At 42.5% G+C, this 23,304-nt stretch overlaps 1 protein-coding gene across 1 annotated transcript in view; it reads right to left on the reverse strand.

Annotated features, from left to right (window-relative positions):
* Positions 1 to 21,220, reverse strand: part of nlgn4xa (neuroligin 4 X-linked a) — a 101,119-nt gene extending 79,899 nt beyond the window's left edge. Inside the window, exons 1-2 of the mRNA XM_037091840.1 lie at positions 20,828 to 21,220; positions 6,513 to 7,240 (exon numbers count right to left, since the gene is read on the reverse strand). Coding sequence (XP_036947735.1) covers positions 6,513 to 6,963 — 451 coding nt within the window. The 5' untranslated portion in view covers positions 6,964 to 7,240; positions 20,828 to 21,220. The remainder of the gene's footprint in view (positions 1 to 6,512; positions 7,241 to 20,827) is intronic.
* Positions 21,221 to 23,304: the final 2,084 nt, after the last annotated feature.

The following is a 23,304-nucleotide window of genomic DNA, read 5'->3' on the forward strand; positions in this document are numbered from 1 at the left end:
AACTTCAGCGGTGTAAAAAGCAAAATGCAAATGGAAACAGTGATTTTGAATCACCCACAGCTTGATATGATACTCATGATTAATATGGAAGTGGTGGGGGTAGTGTGTGGTGAAGCCGGACCTTTTCGACCCACACTACTTTGGCGACACACTGCATTTCCTATAGGTTCTTCACGATAAAAAAGCATTAGCAGTAGCGTAGCAGAGCTCTTAAACGGCTGAAAACAATCGGCAAACAGCAAATAAGGCTGATTTGTGGCAGTACAGAAACAGTGTACATTTAGTTCAGAGCGAAACTGAATGTGAAAACGCATTGATTCGGTGACGACCTGCAACAGAGTGATGAACACAGAGGGACTTTCAGAAGCAGAGCTCTTTTTTCTAGCCACCAGTGCAGCCACGCAACGGTGCCAGACAGCGAGGAGACCATCAGGCTGCCTCCAAGCAGGCACAGAACAAACTGTATCCAACTGCACATACAGGACGGCTGCCCACTGATTTGTTGAGCTCACTCTCTGCTTGAGTACAATAACTTTTTTTTGGGGGGGGGTGGGCATTTGAGAAAAGCCCACAATTGCGCACAACGCAGGATTGTGAGATTATCTCTCTCCGGCACTTTTTAATCTGCCATGTACTGAAGAGCTCAGACTAAATTTAGCGCGGAGCTGTCAAAGATCTCCGGCAGACACACGCATTAATGTGCTTCGCTGTCCTTCCAGAGGCCATTCACACTGCCCAAAACAGCTCAGCCGGCCACTGCTCCCCCCCCACCCCCGCCGACCTCCGACCACTCCAGGTTATGTTCGACACGCGTTGTACAAAAAAGCACGCCGAGTCCTGTACACGGCAGCTACTGCACGACCTGAATGGGGTAGAGTGCTCTGCTGATATGAGTGTCACACCCACTCCAAGTCACAAGTGCTCGCCGAAACAGCAGAGTGCAAAAAAAAAGATAATGGACCAACCTGAGAACAATCCAGAATCTTACATCCTGTGCTTCTCTGTATTCCTTTCAATCCTGTATTACATCACTCTTGGGTGAAAGCACTCTTACCAGTTATAGTCACGGGTAATATGTTACAAAACAAACCGACCAAAGTGAAGCATTTATTGTTTTTCTAAGAATCCATCCACATCAACATGACCATATTAACACAGGCTCCTTGTATTTAATACAGCCGAGCCTGGGAGTTCTTTGTTCAGTCTCTGTGCGACTGAAATGACTTTGATAAGAACACTTTAAATCACATGATTTAATTTAGAGAAAGAGATTGTTGTCCTGTCATGTCATTATAAGCTCTGTTATAGAAGGTATATATGCTATGTTTCATATGACTGAGCATACAATTAAATATGTATTCCTAATTCCTATCTCATAAATGATCCAAATGGCCATATTTGATTGTCCTATATAGTTTATTTGAGCATTTTATTTGAAGTAACTTAAGAGTACCATAATGAGTAATATATTAGTCTATACTGACAGCAATTTTGTAATGTTATGTGTTACTTATAAATGAAGGTAAGTAGTAATATGTAATACAATGCATTTTGAAAGTAACTTGTCCAACACTGGTCATAGTACGAAACAACATGGGGGCTCTGCATTTCCTGTCGTTTGGACAAACCACTGTTCACCCATCATACTGCTGGCAACTTCAAGAGAATCAAAAAAAAAGGGGGGGGGGGTTATGACACATTAGTCAGTGAAAAGGAACAAAACAAATGCATTGTGAAATGGCATGCATGGGCTGCTGTAAGCCTTTGCATTTGAGAATAAAGCTTCTTTGTCCAACGAAGTCTAACGAAAATCCCTAATGAAAAGAGCTCAATCATGTCAAAGTGATTTTTAAATGTACTGTTAATACTTTTTTCTTTCGTTTTTCAAAGGAAGAACAAAAGCTCTTTGGGGTGTCACAAATGCTCCCTTCTCCCCAGTCCTCTTGAAGAGGTGTGTTGAAGTGTTGGATTGACAGCTGTGCCGGCAGGCTGAAACCTGTTTCCATATATGTAGACGGAAAACTGAACTAACGACAAGTGCACTTTGTAGTTTGGGGGTATTTTAATCAAAAAAGAAGGATCTTCATAGATTGATTTTTTTTCTGCATAAACAAACAAACCCTCTTGGTTTCCATGACTGAATAAACTGAAAACACAAACTGACCTAAAAGGACAACGCAATCTCACACTGCTTTGTTGATATGTTGCTAACACCGCCACCTTTCTAGCTAACTAATTAAGAGAGTACATATGAAAATTCTGAGTTGAAATCTCACAAAGCGCAACCAAAATAAACTCATTAACTACACAACTACTCAGTTCACTTTTTATTTACAGAGCAGATGTAGGAAAGGGGCATTAACAGAAGAGTGAAAATATGCCGCTTCGAAAAATATGACAATAGGTCTGAAGCACTCCTCGCACGCTTGATTTGCATTGTGGAGCTATGTGAAATCAGCAACAAAAAAAAAACACTAGCTCTCTTTACGTCCAAAGTTTAAAGATAAGTATTCAAACATGGTGGTCCAACCTATGTGATTTTTGCTGCTGTGCCCATTTTGTGTAATGTGGAGCTTTTTAAGCTTCTCTGACAAACAAAATCCACCAAATAGCGACATCTCAGTCTAACTGCTAGTTCTTGGTAAACTCAGGCTGTCATTTTCTTTCTCCTGTGGCGTTACAAACATTGCGATTGGTTCTTTTCTGGAAAATGTTCAGCCCAGTCACCTGGATATAATATGAGCACTTAACGTTACTGCAAACCACAGATGGCTCCAAACATGTACATGTCATAGGCTACGCAGACAAAAATGACAGACACATTAACCAATTAGAAATGGTTAAATCCTTTAAGTTCATCTAGGTTAAAATAGCAGACCCTTTTCCCGGCAGGCAATTTGACATGTCAAAGCAATAAAGGAAGTGTGACCAATGATGTTAACAATGGCTCCATTCTATTAAGTGCCCCAGTGGGTCACGTCAGCGAGTGAGCATGCACAATACCAGAGTCTTGGAGCAAGCTCCCCTAAATGGGACGCAGCTATAATTAATGTTAGGAATTCCACCTGTGCTTTTCTGTTTTGACAAGTCAAAATGTCGGCCGTGAAAAGAACGGATGAGCTTCCAGGCTGCGGGAGCCAGCAGAAGGGAGGCAGCGTGTGCCGCAGCTCCGATGGTGCTGACTGAAAACGCCTCCTGCAGCACAATCCACTGACACACTTACAGTTCATAGGTGTGTAACGTCTCCTGACAGCCGGCAATCACATAGAGAAACGTTAAAGCGCTCACATTACTGCCTACAACGGGCAAGAGACAAGATTTAAGGCATTTGTAAATAAAATGTGAAACCTTTTAATACCTTCAAAGGCCGATTTTTAGGAGACTAAATTCAATGCCTTTTAAGCCGAACCCTGCAGCTACCCTGCTATTTCCACAGCGCTAATTCAATCAGGGCAACAAGAGAGCCGTGCCATACTTGACCACTCTGCTCCTCTGTGTTTCTCTTCTCTAATGGTGCACTCAAACTGAAATCTGTCAGAGGAAACTTCCCCGCATAGTGTGGCTTGCTTAGCATGCTATTATGACATTTTAAATTTGTGTTTTAATGACCATTTTTGCGGTCATTATCCTCTTTGACTGCCCCGCACTCACTAGAGACAGGCAGCATCCCATCTTGTATCACCTGGTATTGCAGTTATAATAAAAACACACACACACACACAGTTTTGTGAATGAAAGGTCAGTCTAACCCCTTGTCTGACACTGCACACAACCTAGGCTTTCTGACCCCACCGGTGAACCACTGCCCTAGAAGTTCAAGAGTCTGCAAATTGCACTACAAAGCCACAGGACATGGTCATCTATCCTAATCCCTAATCCACAGAGGGTGAGGTGTGGGTGACGGGTTGGATGAGACCATGTCCCTAAAGCACAGAAAAGAAAGGAAATAAGCTTGGTGTGTTTGGCACAGGAGGACAGGCCGAGACTCTATCGTAGCAGAGATCAAGCGTTAACCACAAACACTGGAACACAGACTGTATTCGCTTCCTATTATCTCAATACAACCCAAATAAGACTATGTACCAGGCAAATGTGGAGACGCAGACAAAAATCAAAGCGTACAAAGACAAGTCAGGGTTGTGGGGTCAACAGAGTTGCTGGGCAGAAGTGCCTAAATTTAGTTACGCATCGGTCAGAGTGCAGGGTCACTTACACGGCCCCAAAGAGAATCAAAAAGTCAAGCGTTTCAATAGTCAGCTTCTTCAACAAGCACAGCGGAAACTCTGACCATGCAAAACTGGTTTGAGACTGTTGCTTTTGTTTGTGTGGCTTGCCAACCTTATCCTATACAAGATAATGATTTAGCATGTTTCCTGAATGCTTTTATTTTGCAGATGGATTGGAAAATATAATCTTTTAGACAGACATATTCAGATTTGTATTTGAACTGATTAAAAACTTATTCATTTATTTGCTACATCTTAAGCAATTTTATGAATGTTTACAATTGATTTGGGCTCTCTTACGCCCATCTGATTATTATCTTGGTCATTTTGAGATATGGCATCATAAATTCAAAATGGTGAATGCACAGAGTACCTCTTGCAAACTATTCTGCAAATCCTCTTTTTCTCAGGTTAAAATAAAATTAAGGCGTATAATACATTAACCCAGAATTTGTCACAACATTTTCTTTCTGTGACTGAAAATACGTCCCTTCACTCTGGTGGATGTTAAAGCGCAAAAGGGTATATTCTGCCAATTTAGGTTTTGCATAATTTTTCATGTTTTATTTTATTAATTATGGTTTACTTTACCCCTTGAATGGTTTTAGTTCAAAACAACAGTCTTCAGATTCTAGCCGTGTAAATATAGCCCCAACAGTCAAATAAACCCATTGGTGCATGATGTACACAGAGGGACAGATGTTTTCTCATTCAAAGAAGAATGAGATACAAAAAATACACAAACATAATTTTCATCTGGATAAAATAAAATGTTTTTACCTGTCTGGTTTTCTGAGAATAAAAGGATTTCACAGTTATTCCTGAAACACTTTATATACAGTCCACTGCGTATAACTCCTTCAAAATAATGCCTATTAAAACATTCACTGACATGAATTTTCACTTGTTTGAGAGCAAAGTCAAATATTGAACAATACATATGAATTTGTCACTCAATATTTCATGCATGAAAGGAGCTAGTAAAAATAGTTGCTGACTCAAACATTGTGTTATGCTCGATTAAGTTGCTAGTTTTGAAATTATAACAGATTAATTAACTTTCTGTACTAATGATTGGAAATACAAGCTTTCCCAAAGAGCATGAACCATCCTCCTCTTGTTAGGCTTTTAATTTGTTACATAGACAAGAATAGCTACTGCTGGCCTTTAATGCCAAACTAAATATATATCACATAATATCAACTGAGATGATGAGCTCTAAATCTAAATTTGACACAAGGTCCTTTCACAAGACAGGGTCCTAAAATTAGACAAAAAAGCAAAGTGCTGGGGCTTCCTGGTGGCATAGCAGTTCAGACACACACCATATAACCATATAATGCCCCCTGATTAGGTCTGGCCAGCTGTCTGCTTAAGGAGACTAGAAATACTGTCTTGCAGTCGTATGCCTCCACTCCACATGCGCCTCAAGATGCTCTTCCTGAACTGTGGCATTGAATAAACAATGTCACAGTGAAGTTGGCCTTTTAACCATTTGGATATAAGACGTCACATCTTCATCGTTTTATACTATTGGACGTTTGTGCAATTTGTTGGTTAGTGGTGAAAAATGTGTTTTGTGAGGTCACAGTGATCTTTGACCAGCAAAATGTATTCAGTTCATCCTGGAGTCTAAGAAATGGCATTCGTAATAATGGGACTCCATGCAGTCAGTGACCTTTGGCCTTTGACCCCCAAAATCTCATCAGATCATCCTTTAGTCCAAATGGACCGTTATGAAGAAATTCTCTCCACACGTCCTTGAGATGGCATTCCAAAGAATGGGACAACCCAAACACATAATGCCTCAAGCCACAGCTATTGCTGGCACAGAGACATAAAAAGAAGAAAGGCCCATAATTCCTGCTTGTGTTAAACTTCAGTGCTGGATATTCCCAGCCAATTTAACAATCATCAACAATCAGCAGTCCAGGCTTGTATAGAAGGCCTGATATGACAAGTTTAGAAGGATTAGGAGTAATCCTCTTAATCCTTGAGTTAGGATTAGAACAACTTTCCCTTCAAATGATGATGACATCAAACATACACGCCATGATTGTGTTATAGTGTTAGTGGGCACCATCGATACAGACGATACTTGTAATCCTCAAGAAATCATATTCATTTAAGGATAAATCTCAAGTGCACAGTCATATACCAAATTCTTGTGATTAGAGAATGACTGTGCAGCTGAACCCCAACCCTCGAAGTTGAAGGTGCACATGCGTGAAATAGCAAACAACATAAAGACATCCAGGAAGAGGATGGAAGAGGAAGTTGACCTACCGTCCTCTGTGGGGACATAGATGTTCAGGTAAAGGCAGTCCTCGCTCTGCTCCTGCACATAGGTTACCACTGTATCCAAGTTAGCGGTGAACCAGACTGGGAGCATATCATTGAGTAAAAAGCGGTCCTCTAAGAACTGAGGACAGACCGGAGCAAACTGAGTAGCATTCCTGATGCCCGGCCAGGACATGGGTGGCTCCGGTGGCTGGAACCTCCGCTCCCCCGTTGGAGCCAGCGCATATGGGATCCCCAAATACTGCTCCACTGGTCCCAGGATCTCATTGGGTAATGTTACCTTCACTCCACGCAATTTTCCATAATTGGTGGTGACCACAGGGTGTTGTTGGGCCTGAACAGCGGCCACACAGATGGACGCCAGCCCCATCCACAGCAGAAGGTAGGCCTTGGCCGTGGAGCGACACATGCATGAAGGGCCTCCGGGTGCTGACATGCTCCTGCTGTGCTAAGCCTTAGCCTGGCAGGTCGTGGTTATGGTCCACCCTTGGGTCCTCTGCGGCCCCCCCTGCCCCTCCACCGAGATGCTTCCTGCTCTTCCTCAGGCTGTGAGCTGAGCGAAGCAGCCCCGGTCACAAAAAGCAGATTTCTCAGAGTCCCCCATTCCGAGAGCCTGCATGGAGATGGGCGGCTGCTGTTCGACTCCCCAGTCCAGAGCAAGAAAGAGCCTAGGACGCTCTTTCGTTAACCGGTCTCCTGCTTGATGGGATATCCTGAAAGACAATAAAATAGAGTTTAATCCATTTGCTCATATAGCATTTGCACCATAATAGTTGAACACTAGATTTAGTTACTTGTCCTCATACTAAGTGAGTGGACCAATGGTGCCAACCAGCAAAACAATCAAAACTTGAGTTGCTCGTCTACCATTTAAATATAAAGCCTTTAAAATTGACAGTGTGACAAAATCTCTACTCAAAAGTTTACTTACGAACTCAAGTAACTTTTTGAACTTGACGCTTTCAAGACAATCCTCAAAATTCGCACAACAGGTCTTGCTTTATAATGTTGGTTAGAAAAAAAAAGGATTTTGACTCCACTGAGGACATGTTGCCCTCAAGAAACTGGGCTGTTGTTGTTTTATTCATTAATATGAAATCGAGGATACTAGCGAGTTTAGCTGTAAGAATAGTCTTGACACCAAACTAACTGATATTTTTATGGAGTGGAATAAGGTCAGGCAGTTTGGTGGCTTTTAAAAATGCAACTGCCTTTGAGTGAATGCGAGTGAGGCAGCGGAGTCCCAATGAATAATTTATCATTGTTTTCCTACACTATATGTATATATTATAATTTGTCTATGTCGGTTTTGTTTGAATAGATTAGTCTGAACAAATGATGTGTGAACTTTTTTCTCTCAAGTCCAAAGACATGGATCTTCCTAAGGTTTCTTCCATTTTCTCCTTTTTCCCCCTTGGAAAAAAGGGGCATGTTTTCCCACACTCGAATCGAGGATGTCATTCATTGTACAGATTGTAAAGCCCATTGAGGCAATAAAGTGACTGTGAGTTTGGGCTACATAAATAAAACTGATTTGATTTGATTAAGACATTCATGCTCCCCACATGACTAGTTAAGCCAGTTTTATTTATATAGTGCAATTTGTCTGATGGCAAGTTTCAGCTGGAGCCGGGCTACACCACACTCACTTTGGAGATTTCTTAACTTTTCATCTAGCGCTGTCAGGAGGTTAATTTGTCTTAATTAAAGGAGTCTTGTCTGGTTTCATGATCCAATACCTCCAAAGCTAATGACATTCCATCAGCCTCAACTGTACTTTGTGTTTAGCGCTAAGAGCAAATATTAGCATGCTTAGGCTACTTGTATAATTTAAAGCATGAATATAATAAAGTTACTTTGTGTGTCCAGACAGCACCAGAACCAGCATTTTCCATGTAAACAGATCTAGGTTAGTGATTTCATTGAATTACTCAATTGCGCAGCCCATTTAGCTACCACTTCTAAAGCCTTAAAAGTGCAGCTGGTGCGTCACTTTTCATGATACTCGTGCAAGTTCTGCCGAGCACCGGACGTTTCAGCCATATTGGATTCTCCGGTAACCTCCCCACTGACCTCCCCAGGAAGAATACATGTTAAACATCTAACGTAAGGTGTGCATTGTCAACTCTAGGGTCTTTGTTAAGTTAAAAGTCTTTTCGCTATGCCCTGTGCAAGCAGATCATCTCAAATGTGAAGTGCTGAAGCCTGAAAGACTGATAATCAAATACTGCAATGTGTTTGTTTGTATTGGTGAAATTGTGGTGTTTGTTTATCCCAAAACTCTTTGGCTAAAAAGATGACAGTTTATTTTCAGGCTCCTTTGTAAAGGAATTTCAGCAAACCCTCTGAATTAGAACTCTTGCTCTTTGGATTTTGAGGCATCGCATGGACATTTGTGTCAAAACTAGAAGGCACTCCACTTGTTAATTCAATTTCCTCTTGGAGCTTTCACCTCATTCTACTGCCCCCAGGTCATGAGAAATGTTTTAATATATATTTTTATGTTTTATATTTTAAGTGGTTTGGTTGAAGAAATCTCAGGCCTGATTGCTTCAATCTGAAAGTGTTGATTAATTATCCTCTCACTCAAATAACAGTGTGTGCCACTCAAAGTCAGGCCAAATCAATTATTAAGTCTCGCGCTGACCAGCACTGACTCTCTGAAATCAAATATAAATGAAAAGGCTGCATGAATAAATAAGCGGAATTCTGCTAATAGAGTCAAAGTACATGCCAATCTTTGCAAGCAAGCTTTTTAAACTAAACAGTTTTCCAACATGGATTAGTGAAGCTGAACAGAAAGGATTCAGGTTCCTGATTACAGCTGCAAGGATCTGTCATGTAGGCCTGTCAGCCTGGGAACACATCAGCTCAGAAAGGAAAATGCTTTAGGGCAGCATCACACAGTAACTGAGTTAACCATCACCTAAACAAGCTGGAAAAGCTTAATTTATGTTTCGGCAAATAGTAGTAGTACTGATTTATAGACTTTTTTATTATATTATCAGTTTAAATTGGAAGATTTGTTGGTTTGGAGTCATCGTCAAAGCTGATCTGACTACAAAAAACATACAAGAGTCTATGTATGTAATGGATTCCATTTATTATCAATGATAGACCCTGACTTTATATAAACCAGCCCGCCCAAAATGAAGCAGACAGCAGACAGACAGCACATCTTTGTAATATCTTTGTGTTATTCACATCCTGGATGGAGGTAAAGGGGCAAAACAATTAGCAGTGTGCCAAGTGTGCATGTTCCATAATCAAAATCTTGAGTTTGCAAGTCTTTCAACAGAAAGACAACAGAAATGCATTCAACATGTTTTTTTTTTAAGCCACGACAACACATACAGTGTTGCTGAGAACTGGATGGTTGGACCAGTCTATGCCACAATATGTTATTCCAATTATTCCTGAACTAGTCCTATGAAAAAGTATTGTGTGTATAAATACTGATATAGGCTATTTTATTCCTTAATCCCACATACACCCTTCTGCTGCCCCAAATACTCACTAGTAATTAATCCACTGATGAAAAGAGTCCCCAACAAGCGAACAATGTCTTCCTGTTGCAGAAGCATTTTTCACAAACTACAGCAGCCAGCTGTATGAGAACATTACTGAGCCTTCTTTAAAAGAGCAATGATTCCATTTTTTAGTAGGAACCAATGGGCTTGGAGCTGAGATGAATCATGCATGCTCTCACCTCGGAGGTGAGCAAGGTAGGGCGGTCTGAAAGTATTGAGAGACAGATCTGTTTTGATTTTATTCCCTGGGTTTTGTTGATGATAAACAACAACGATGGACTAATGCAACCCTGAACTTCAACTTTTTTTTATTTTGTAGAAGTTTGCCATCCTACCCTCAGGCTCATCTCAGAGCTAGCAGTGGTGTTTCCATGGTAACAATCAATGACACCTGCTGACAACTGGCAAAAACCAAGGGGGGAAAAATGTCTTGTAATTTCTGCTTTGCTGACAATGTTGTGGAGCGGGCAGTAGGAAGAGAATGCATCTTCCAGACTTCCGTACACAAGCCTTTCGAATGATATTTGAGAGGAAAATGCTCCCTGTAGCTGTCTGTCAGAGGAGGCTGAGCAGCCTGCCCACAGCTTTCAAATAGGTCAGAATTCAAAAAAGAAAAATGGAGCTTTCTCAGGAAAATTACATCCCAGCAAACACAGCAAAGTGCAATCATGCTCCCTTTACACCCGTAATACGCTGTTTTTGATATTTGGCTGTAAGCACCTGTGGTCAGCTGCAGACGGCTCAACTTTCACTGTGATGCTACAGGATTTCAGTGTTGGTGCTGGAAATCTATGCTTTGGCTGATGTTTGCTGGGCTGCTGCAAAATAAACACGCGTCCTCTTAAGTCTGCAAACACACACAGGAGGTGTAGTTACAAGAGCAGTTGGACAGTGGAAGAGAAGATTTGGTGTACTCCTCTGAGATTGCCGAAGTCCACAAAGGGTTTTATTTATCGTGATCTTCTTTTGCATGTTTAGATCTTTTGATGATGATGATGAAGAACAAATGATGGAACTCTGCTGACTGGCCGCATCACTTGCTGCCCCATCAGGACAAAGCTACCGTCAATAGAGTACTGCAGGGACGAATTATTTTTAGAGGTCTACCCGGAATTTAGCATTTCCCTGGTTCCCTCGACAAAAAGCCGGGGATTGTTCCATAGGATTTTGGATTACTGCAGAAAATAACTGCTGTTGGACTATGACACTTGTGCATCTTGTTCAGTGGGGCGATCGTCAAAGATGAACGGGTATTTTATGACATTTGAAGTGTAAACCACCCAAAATAAAAAAAAGATGACTTCAGTGCAGCCATCCAGAATTTGTAAAGTTAAGAGTTAAGCCTTGAAAATCTCTTAAACTTGGTATTCTAGGCATTTCAGGTTTTAGAGCTCATTCGTGTGGTACCCTGTGGAGAATCTCTGCACCCAGCTAAATCAGATCAATCTCGATCAACAGGATCATCACAGAACTCACTCAGCCCAACCACACACTGTTCTGTCTGCTGCTGCAGCATCTGTTCCCGCACCACCAGGTTCAGGGACAACTTTCAGGTCACATGAATGTTGACCTCATGAGCTCTCAAGCTCATTACGATCTCTTTACTGGAACTGCCCTGGTACACTTTACCTTACATGTCCGCACTTACAAGGCTGTTAACAAGACTAATGAAGACTACATTGTGTGCCATGATCATGTGTTGTCAGTGGGGGTCTCTTTGGACATCCCAGAGTACCTTTCTCATGTTATATGTCCTGTTTCATACGTATTATTGTGAATGAAGGCTGCTGGGTTGTAGAAACTCAAGATAGCATGGCATAAATCCACCACAGCAATGTTGAATACATTGTTTATAGAGTTGCTCCACAAACAGGGACAGAGTTGTACATGTATTGATTGAACTGACTGTAGAGTAACATCACAGTGTTGAGTTTCCACAGACACACGCACACTGCTGACACTGTAAAGGGGATTTCATTCAATTGGCTCAGTCTTAAGGTGACAAAACAAACAAACTTGCATACTGTATGATGTGTTTTAATTTGTGTTTTATGTATACATTATGCAGCGCCAGTAGTCACATCGGGATATAAATGAAGTGTGAATCACAGTTTCCAATTGAGAGTGCAGTTGAAAATTGCATGAAAAAATGAAATGAAGCTTCTCCTCGAAAGTGACACAAGGGGACTAGGGTGCCATAACACGTCCCAGTGTGAAGAGGAATTACATAAAGCTATATATAGGTAGGTATCCACATAAATATTCATAAGAGACCACAGACTAATACCTGATTACTTGGTGCCAGTTACTAAGCAATGAGTTTGTTGTAGCTTGTTGTAACTGTTATCACTGTAATGCCCTAAACTAACAAAGGCCTTACTTCCCTTCATACAGCAAACATTTGGAGAGAGAGTGCGAGTGTGTGTGTGCGTTGAGGAGCCGTCACTGCCAGGAAGACCTTCAAAAAGGACTGCAGAGACGAGCAAGTGAGACAGAAGGCGATAGTCAAGAGAATATGAGAGGCTGAAAGCATGTTAGTTCTTCTTCGGACCTGTTTCATCCATTTTCAGCGGCAAACTGAGCGGAGGGCTTTAGGGAACGCGGTGTCGAGTGATGCGCTTCAGGCAGGGTCATTAGCGTGCGCTCACCTCATCTCTCGGTTGGGTTGCCAGATACCCCAACACATTCCACAAGAAGGAAAGACACCAACATTTGGTTTGATCTCTATGAAATCGTGAGATTTATGGAGGAAATAACCAATTGGGTGCTCAGCAGGAGGTTAAAGGGTTAAAAAAAAAAAAAAACAGGAAAGTGTGTTGGCAGGTATGCAGCTGATAATGTGCTTTAGTGGTGTATCACAAACTATTTGCTTGGTGGACTCGAAGTGTTTAGGTTCCCTAAGGGTCTGGGGCAGTCGCACACTATGACCAGTTGGTAGTCCAGGCTCCCTGCCAGGAATATAATTATAAGGAAGATAAACTGAATCCTTTCTATATCTATTTTGTCCCACAGTAAATATCCAAATACGCCGATTCTACAATACTCCAATGCCCCTTTAAAATACTATCAACAACACGGGCTTTGAGCTAAGAGCCACAGACTGTCTAGGGACATCAGATGATACTGCGAGACGGACCTACACATCGCTGGCTTTGGTCTTTTTACGACCAAAGACCACGCGTATCCTTTCATCGCGGAGTTAAAATTGTCGCCAGGTTTCTTACGCTCCTTCATTTGCCAGAAAAGCTCTGGAAAGTCTTCAGCCGTAACGAAACGACACTTACGTCACATTAACAAGTCTCTGTTCAGTGTTAACATGACCATGATGCATTGAACTCAGGAACCCACGAACAGAACATAATAGCTCCTCACATGCACCCAACAGCTTTTATGTGCAATATGCGCAATGTGCAAATGTGCATATGTGACACACACATTTACATATTAATAAGAAAACTCACTTTCTTTGAACTCCTAAATGCTTGGAGGGTACTTATAATAAATAATGAATAAATACATTGATAAATATTAATACCTACTGTGGAAAGACATAAACATGTTATCAAGTAATGCAGTGTGTTTACTGATTCATTAAACAGCTCCAGTTATGTTTTCACTATAACAGTGTAATTATGGTGGGACATTTTGCAGCCCCCTTACTTTTGAATGTATTGAAATATATATATAAAATGTTTATACATCATTTTGTGTGGAGTTTGAGTGCAACCACAGGCTGCTCATCACTGAGTGGTTATATAGAGATGAAATGTACTACTACATGAAGAATATGAGTAACTGTGCTTGCATGGCAGCACAGAAATCGTCAACAAGTATAAGGGGGCGAAAGCGGCGACGCTTTTCTCAGGTCGAAATTGTTGGTCATTGTTCACTGAGGTTATATGCTTGTAAATGTGTCTGTGATGAATTGCGCCGACGTACAGTATTTGTAATAATGTGGCGTTTTATGATGAAGCGTCCTTCAAATGGCTCGGGCTGAATTCAGAGCGCGCTCCGTGGCTCTCCTTGGCAGGAGCACACGGGAGATTGCGGACATTGTTCTCACACTTAATGATGATAGGAGATAAGTCTTATGAATATCAATGAAGGTGCTCTCTGTCATTTGCATTTCAATCATTACAGAATGATCCTGTCAGAGGCGCCCGTCCTCTTACCTATAAAATATCACAGACACTTTGAACCACTGCAGCTGATGATACACACACATTACATGACCTGTTTGTGTATATATTTTCCTGTTTTCATACACCGCGTACGTTTTCCTGTCATGACCAAAACGCAGCTGGAGCATGACATGGATCAGATTTACTAAACCTAGTACCAGGGTCACAAAAGTCTGTTTCGATTCCTCCTGTCAAATTTGCACACTGCATTCTAACACTTGATGGGTACAGCCTACGCTGTAGTAGTTGGAACTGAAATACACATTTAAGTAAGACCTGCTGCTGGGCTGTTTGAGATGCATGTTGTGCATGTCTGGCAGCAAGACTTTCTGGAGGAATAAACTCCTGGAGTCACATCGCACTCTGCTCTGATCCAGAGTCGTTCGCCCACAGGTAAAACTTAACCCCTAAATCCCACCGGATCCCTGTTCGGTTCAGCTCTGTCACAGCTCGGCTGCGTATCTGCACCATTGCATGGCACAACAAATCAGCCAAAAGCGCAGGGCAGACAGGAAGCCCCACGCCGAATCAACAACATAACATCCGGTTCATTTTCAGAATAAAACACTCCGTCTTGATGAAAAAAGAGACAAATCCAAGAACTTCCTCTAATCCTTTGCTTGGGAAACACTTTGTGTCCTCTATACCCGTGGTCGAGCGTAGCGGGAATTCTCCCAAGTGAGGTTGAAAGTTACTAAGTCTCCGAAGAACTTCAGGCTTCAGCGTATGAATCAGACCGCTTTAATAACATGCAGCATCGAAGGAAGGCAAAAGCGCTCCCTCCCGAACTCCAAAATGTTACCACTTAAAAACAGACCAGATGTAAAAAAGATGTATCTTATCTACATTTCTGTACCTCCCATTTAGAGGATGTGCCCCACCTGTGGCTTTCCGACGCCTCAAGCAAAATGGCATTCTCCCCTCCTCCTCTCACATCCTGCTCCTGTCTTTACAGCACACTGATCACTGACAGGAATCGTTGGAACTCCTCAGTCTTGCAACTCAAGCTGTCCGGCAGTGCTGCGCCGAGTTACTAGAGTAACCACACCCTCAGCACATGCAGTTTCTTGCTAGCTAGTACAGCATTCTGGTTGTAAACACAAGGATCCCACGGTCAACCTTGCACATGCAACGCCTGGATGTTGGTGAGCGCGCCATAAAACAAAAAATCATTCATCTATCTGACCCACGCTTACATTTTTAGGGGAGAGAAAATGTTCTAGTTTTATTCACGTTACATCGAGTCTCATTTGCAGACTTCTTTCCTCACTCTCTGACTAACAGGAGTAATAGTGGCTGGCAAACAACTCAAGCACACCATCACCTTGACAAAAGTCTAGTCATTTGTTGCACATTGCATCGTGCCTCTCTTTATGAAAGCAGGCGCTTCACCCGCCAGTAAGTATGGCGGTTCATCCTTTTTTTCAAAACACGGTCATGGATGCACTTTGTCTGAACCGGTTCATTTCAGACATTGCCCGGTCTTGAGAAACACACCAGGACGAAACGCAAACAGACACAGAGGAACATCTAGAACATCCACATACACTGGGCACCAGCTGGCCTGTTTTCTGATGGTGCTACACAATGAACCGCCTTGCAAATGAACCACATTTCCTCTCGCAGGTTGATGATGTCTTTACTAATTAAAATTTAAAAAGGCCAGCGTGCCTTCAACTTTACACCTTTTCCTCCCAGTTCCCACTGATGAGAGCTCCCTTTCAGCAGCCCTTTGAATATCTTTCTAACCTCATAACGAGACTGGGATGAGCTTATGTAAGTCCATTTCTGTTTTGATTCATTATTTGTAACTTCAGTATCTGATTTAAGAGTGTTTTTGCTGCTAGCACAGGAACATTAGACCACTGGGAGAAAGGAGTTTTCAGGCTGGTTAGCCCGGTTAGCATGCTTCAGTAAACTCTTATTTCCTCACAGTCTGTTGAAATTCTCTTTTTATCATTTTTGAAGGATTGTACTATAATGTGTACATATTGCACCTTTAAGTGACATCATATGAATAAGCTTTTGTGGCTTAAGTGACATACAAAATGCTGTGTCCATAATAATGTAAGATCATTTTAGAAATGATGGAGAAGAACTGTTGAGGGGAAACGCACTTTTTGAGAGACAAACTACCTTTTCATGCACGTGTATCTAGGAGCCGTGTGATGAAACGAGAGCCCACTTATAGCTAAGTATGTAAATGATGTGCTTCACAGCTTGAGGCGACAGACAGCCTCTTCATCTGTATGCGTGAACTATAAAGGAGACACTTCCGTGCTTCGCGTTTGGTGTGACACGCAGAGGTCAGCCGTCATTTTCTCTAGTATGACCACAGAGCGAGACAGGAAGCTGACCCACTGGAGCCACCGTCTCATAAACAATCCATCTTTTCTTTCTTTCTTTCTTACTTTCTTGTATGTGGAGACAAAATCAAAAATAAACTAGACACTGGGCAGGCCCGACCCAAACTGTTACTGCAACACCCAAGCCTCAGTTGATGTCATACTGTCAAATTTGATGATTAAATTAAAAAAAAACGCCATTCTTTTTGATTTCCCTGCCGCGTCTTCAGTAGTTCTACAGTCTCCTTTGCATCCTTCATCCTTAGCTGGAGTAAAGGTGCAATATGCAGGACTTTGCCACCTGTCGAATCGTTTCTTCAAACAAATAGGGGGAGCATATCAGCAGAGTAATCGCTAACTGCTGCTAGTGTTGCCGCTGTTTGCAATCGGACTGGCACCTGTGGATAGAGGCTAACTGGTTAGCATGCTAACTCCTCCAGATAATTGATTCTCTGCAACACAATACATGGACGTCATATACGACCTAACGTCAACACTGTTATGGCTTCACCTTGCGTTGATAATAGTGGCTCATCAAAGTGTCGCCATGTAAATTAACCCAAAATAAGTTCACTCAATATCACTTATCACTTATGTATTTATTGCTATTCTATATTTTGACTAAGAGAACTTGAAAGCAACAAGCCAACTGATGTGACCAAACTGACTGATTGGACGTGATTTCTAAATTTTTATCGCCAGTCATTCGCAACTGATTAACCAAAAAATTGCGTTGACACGTATTCTTACCCGAGACCGCAAAACACCCTTAACTCTTCCAAATACACATGGGCAAAGATTTAACCTATATTTAACAGACCTGCGCAGAGTGATGTCACTGCCATTTTCTTCGTCGTACTGCAGCGAACACACGGCACGCACAGAGGATCACGGAGTGATGAGCGTGTGTGGGATTGACAGACAACTGTGCAATAATCCCTCTTTCAAACCTCCAGTAGCTCTCTTTACGCAAATTAAAATGTATCAATAGCGCAGCGTCCAGCAGGGCAAACACAACACGCTACACAACCCTGACTGCTGTTTCCACCCATTAGTTATGCGTTTTGTGTGTGTGCTTACAGTTTTGGACGGATCAGCAAACAGCTGCTTGCTCAGCATCCGCACGTCATCACTGAATACGGTGACGTTCCCAATGATGGAGGGCCCGCCGCGGAAATGAAGACATTACCGAAGCGAACGAGGTTACGATTTCACAGCATCCGTTTGTTGGCAGCAGGATTACATACAAAAAAAAAAAAAAAAAACTACTGAGCAGATTTCCATTAAACTTGGATGGTAGGATGGGTCTCGGCCCAGATTAGACCCCATTAACCTTTGGTGCGGATGTGGATAATGGGATAGATCCAGGATTTTTTCCTCACTTACTTTAACATTGTGAGTTAGCGTTTTTTTTGTTCGTTTTTTTTTTACATTTTTGTTAATTTCTAGGGAAATAATGCCTGGATGTTGATGAAAAAAATGAGGTGTATCTCAGTGGCTATGAGTCTATGAGCGAACGGGAATGCTCGAAAGGCCTCGGAGGCGGTTTGCACACCTTTCGACAAATTGTCAGGCATTAACACTGGAATATTTTGGCCAGATTGTTGTTGGCCTCGGTTTGTCACACTAGGTTCATTCCATTTGTGCATTATCAAAAGCAAACATGTAAAACTGAGGTCAGACATCCATGGGTAAAAAAAAAAAAAAAGGAAAGGAAAAAATTTCAAGGGTGGGTGGATACTTCAGACACCCGCAATCACCGAAGATTATTCTTAGAAAAAACACAAAAAAAACCAATATCCTGCACGTGTCCCCTGACATGCTTCCAGGAATCCTCGGTTTTATTTGGAACATGCAGGAGGAGCGGATTATGGAGCCATGTTGTGTGCATGTTGTAAATATTTGACTTTCATTTTGACTGACATGATTGTGTCGGCGCAGTCTGTTGAAAAACGGACAAAAAAAAAAAAAAATCTTGTAGGACAATCACAATCCCGGTGAGGAGAATGATTGAAAGAGGATGACTGTTTGATTGGACACAAAAAACTGAACAATTTTTTATTTTTATTTTTTTCCACAATAACATCCTAAAAGTAGGACATGTCCATCTCTCTCAATCACTGTCAAACAACAACTCGCTGAGATTTACTTTAATCTTCAAATGTTGTCTCAGTCATCTGGAGTGAATTTAACACCAGCTCGGCCATTTTTTTTTTTCCCCCCCTCTCTTCAAAGGATTGCAACGACACGCAGCCACCCCGGGATGAGTCGAAGCTTAGCTGCGCTGGCGGCCCAGCCACCAGGACAGTGTTGGCAGTTAACATTTCTGAAGATGCTTTCAAGTTTCCCGCATTTCATACGTTAAATTGAGATTGCATTTCATCACATTACACATTTATGACCCGATTTTCATGTTCCGAGGTGGAGGGGGAGTGTAAAGGCGAGATGGCTCCCCCAAGCCACTGACCACAGTTCAAGTCTGCGTTTCGACATTTGTCAGTGAGAAGCCACTGGGTGTTTAATGATGGGACCTTGGGGAGATCTCCAGCCGTGTTTGTGGTGACAATAATAGGTGTTTTCAACGAAACCTCAGGCCCGCCTCCAGTTTTGTTTTTTTGTTTTTTTGTGGCAACAAAACCGAGTTTTTTAACGTAACCTCAGGACACCTCGAGCCATGTTTGTGACGCCAAAAACAGCTATTTTAAGCAAAGACATGCTGTCCTGACCCTAACCAAGTAGTTTTCCTGCCTTTACCGAACCAGATCAAAAGCACAGCAGTGCAAGAAGGGACAAATTGAAAAGTGAAAACCCTTTTTTTGCAGTTTTGCAGAACGTACTTCACTGGAGGGAGACATGAAACTATTAATTCGATATTAAATCCTTTTGGAGATTCAGTTATTATCAGTTATTACCTCTGGAACAAGAACAGTGGAGACCTGAGAAGGATTAAAATGCATCAGAGGTTGCCCCTACACCTTTTCCACACACACACACACACACACACACACCCCACACACAACAGCAAAGATATTAACAGATGTTGTATTTCCTAAATAGATTTTGTCTGCCTGCGTCCTGCTGTGCTCCTTTTTTTTTTCTTTGTAGAACCTGAACGCCACACTGAACATTATGATGTCGTTTTGGAGCAGGTATGTGTGGCATGGCAGCGCACACAAGGTCATTGCATGTTAAACCAGCAGCCTTGTGTTGGAGCTCCAGGCCATGCAGAGCCGGTGTGAATGCCACCCAGCGAGAATACAAGCTTGAAAATCACAGCATTAGCAGCGGTGGGGCTGTAAAAATTCATGCAAGGCACAAAACCCCCTTCAACACCCCCACACTTTTTTTTTTTGCCCCCCCCCAAAAAAAAAAAAAAAAAAAAAAATCCACATCCAGATATCCACACCACCATCTTGTGGCTGCTTGGATAGAGATGCGCGCAAGAGAGCCCGCTTGGATAGATGCTCGTCTTTCCTGCTGCGCCTCGTTCAGACACAAAAGAGTTGCGGTGGAAAACGCAGGTGTGAAATGGGGTTTTAAGCGCTGCGCAGGTCTTGAGGGGGGGGGGAGAGAGAGCGCTTTGTGGCGGCCGGATCACAATCCAAACTGTCGCAGTAAAGTTAACCGAGCTGTTGCTTTGGCACCGAGTTTTTTTTTGGGAGGGGGGGGGTTAAAGCAGCATCCCGGCATGTGCGGGAATAATAACACTCATCTACACAAATAAGACAGAGCTGATCTGTGCGATCTGTGACGTGGGGGTGGTCGCAGCCGTTTTTGATCACTCATCCTTCCATCAACATTCACGCATGAACAAAACCCTCAACTGGAGTCGGGATGAAAGTGCGCAAGAATGAGCCTGCTGCTGCTGCTGCTGCTGCTGCTGCTGCTGCGGGGTTTAGGGTTTTTTTTTTTTTCCCCCATATTGCTTCTATTTCCTTTTTTTTTTTTTTTTCTGGGAAGTTCTGATTGATAAAAAAAAAAAAAAAAACATCCAGCTGGGGTTAACATGGGGGCTAAATGTCTCTCTGGATGGATTTCCCGGAGGATTATGCTCCTTTGTGAGACTGAAGCGCGTCCGGACAAGCCATCAGTGGTGGTGGTGGAGGAAGAGGGGGGTCAGCGCCTGAAAACGCGCAGAAATTAAGCCGCTTGTCTATAAATTTAGTCCGTTTCCCCCCCCCTCTCCTCCTCCTCCTCCTAAAAAAAAAGGCTGAGCATCACATGAAGCCGGGCAGCACACTTACCTCAGCCTGTATCTCCACCGTCTGACTCTCAGCCGTAAGTCCCGACTTCAGGCGGAATACACACCACATAGGAGGGGGGGGGGGGGGGGGAATTTAAAAAAATAAAAAATAAAAAATACAATAAAGTCCACGTCCAGCCCTGCCGCGCTGCAAATCCAAAGTACGGAGCGCAGTCCCGATGTTCTGAAGCAAGCCCAACTATACGTCCTGCGTGTGTGTCTGTCAGTCCGTGCAAGTGTGTGTGTGTGTGTGTGTGTGTGCGCGTGTGTGTGGTGGAGGGAGAATGGAGATGCGGCTTTATCAGCACAGAGGATGTTTCAATGAGTCATTGCAGAGGCACTGGAAACGGCGCTGAATCTAATTGCTCTCATGGAGCGAGTGTATTGCGAGGACAAGATTAGTGATAGAGAAACCAGGTCTCTCTCTCTCCCTCTCCCTCTCCCTCTCTCTCTCTCTAGCTTGCCATTGGACTACACCGACTGAAATTTACTAAGCCTGCAGCCAATGGATTGCCGCATTCTCTCCATCACCCTTAACCAGCCGCTGTGTTGTGGCAGCTCTGACACGGAGCATGGAGCACGGCACCGGCTGCTCTCCAGGACCTGGACCTGAACCTCAGACACGTGAGGAATACCAACTCCGCTGTGATGCCGACAAAAGTTATTTATATATTTATTTCCTTGTCATAGTTCGACAGGGCTAAAGGCTGCACAGCTGTCCTGTCAGGTCCCCTCCGCCGATGGAAAGTCAGGTGAAGTTTCCACAAAACACTTCTGGAGCTTCGCGGCAAAACAGAACTGCAGCAGTCCTTAAGTCCTCAGCCACTGCGGTTGTCGTTGAGTGTGGAGTAATCCAAATCTCCGGAAGCCCCAACATCCCTAATAGATTTTAAAAGACTATTTACTCCGTCGACGCTTTAAGCTTAGCAGCTACAGCGAAGGTTTTGCCTTAAAATGGGTGGACGTAAAACCTCCTCCTCAGATCGCTTCGGTCATCTCAGACTTGTTTTCTCTCTTTATAACTCTGCCAGGGAGGTTGACTCGTTGGGTTGTGATCAAAATGACACAAAAACGACAAAACCTACCACAACCCCCCCATCACAATGCTGCAACACCATGTTTGGCTGTGATGCTCCAGAATCCTTTGCGGACCAACTTCCCATCGGCTCGGAGTGCAAAGATAGTGAACTGTTCCTTTAACCCAATCGCCCTTGTTGTGGTTTGATTATAACCCCTGTGTTTCCCTGACAGCTGCTTTACTCCCTAAATGATATGGTATGATAATTGCAAAATTAATGTTCCCCCCCCCTCAGCTATTAAGATACTGTATATGTTTTGAATATATTTTCATCTGACCTTTTCAAGCTTTAACCCAGCAGACTGGCGCATCTGATGATCATTTGATGAAGGTGACGAAACGCGAGCTCTTTTTTGCTATATGCGCCAAACAAGTGAGAGCAACCAGGGCTGGCAGCCACGGCTCTGTGATCTGTGTCTTTGAAACGAGAGAAAGAGAGAGTTTCCTTTTGCGTCTCACACACAAAAAGCAGTAAAAAAAAAAAAAGTCCTTTCAACACCAATGACAGATATCGAGCAGATAAAAAAATGTCTTTAAGGTTTTACAGCGCGGTTCCTGCAACCCAAGACAGAGGCGATGTGTCGTTTTAGTGGGGGGTTTTTTTGTTTGGTTGGTTGGTTTTGGTGTCCAACAAAACACAAAATAATAAATAATAAAAATGATTTGCCTCAAACATGGACTGTAGTATTGTACTGTACTATGTTTTTATTAAATGTTATTTTCTATTTACTTTTTTCTACTTCTATTGCATGGGTTCAATGTAAAGAACCATGTTAAGTCGGTGTGTATTAATTACTCGAGATGTGTGACATATGACGCATGGTTTATTATACGAAATGGAATAGCCAATTGAACAATAAACGTGCAAAATATGTTGATGTAAAATTGGCTTAATACATGCAATAACTGAATAAACACGTCATGTGTAAATGTGCATTAATTCATTCATGAAATGTGTAATTCATTCACACTTGACAGAACATGAAAGAAAAATGTAGCGTGACAGTAGATGGGGAAATTCACGTGTAAAATAGTTAAAGTCAAGCTTTTAGCGGTCTGTCCTCATGAGAGAAAACAGCCACACAGGTCGAATGTGTGTTTTCGGCCGTGGTAATTAGCACAGTGGCAAAGGAGGAAGTCGGGAAGTCAAATATAAAGAGCAACACACTAGACTGTAAATTTACATGTCATTATAAAACTGAGAGTTAGCGTTTTAGTACCCTGCCCTCAGGAGAGAAACAAACCAAGGGTTTATTTTTAGAAGACACACATTCCTGTCTACATCACTGGAGCCAAGGTGGAGCAGTTGAACATCTATAGGTTCCTTGGATTTACCATCACAGAGAACCTATCTTGGTCATCACACATCACCACACTGGTGATAGAAGCAGAGAAGAGCC

This window comes from Acanthopagrus latus, chromosome 24 (genome assembly GCF_904848185.1).
Source record: "Acanthopagrus latus isolate v.2019 chromosome 24, fAcaLat1.1, whole genome shotgun sequence".
In the NCBI taxonomy this organism is placed as follows: Eukaryota; Metazoa; Chordata; class Actinopteri; order Spariformes; family Sparidae; genus Acanthopagrus; species Acanthopagrus latus.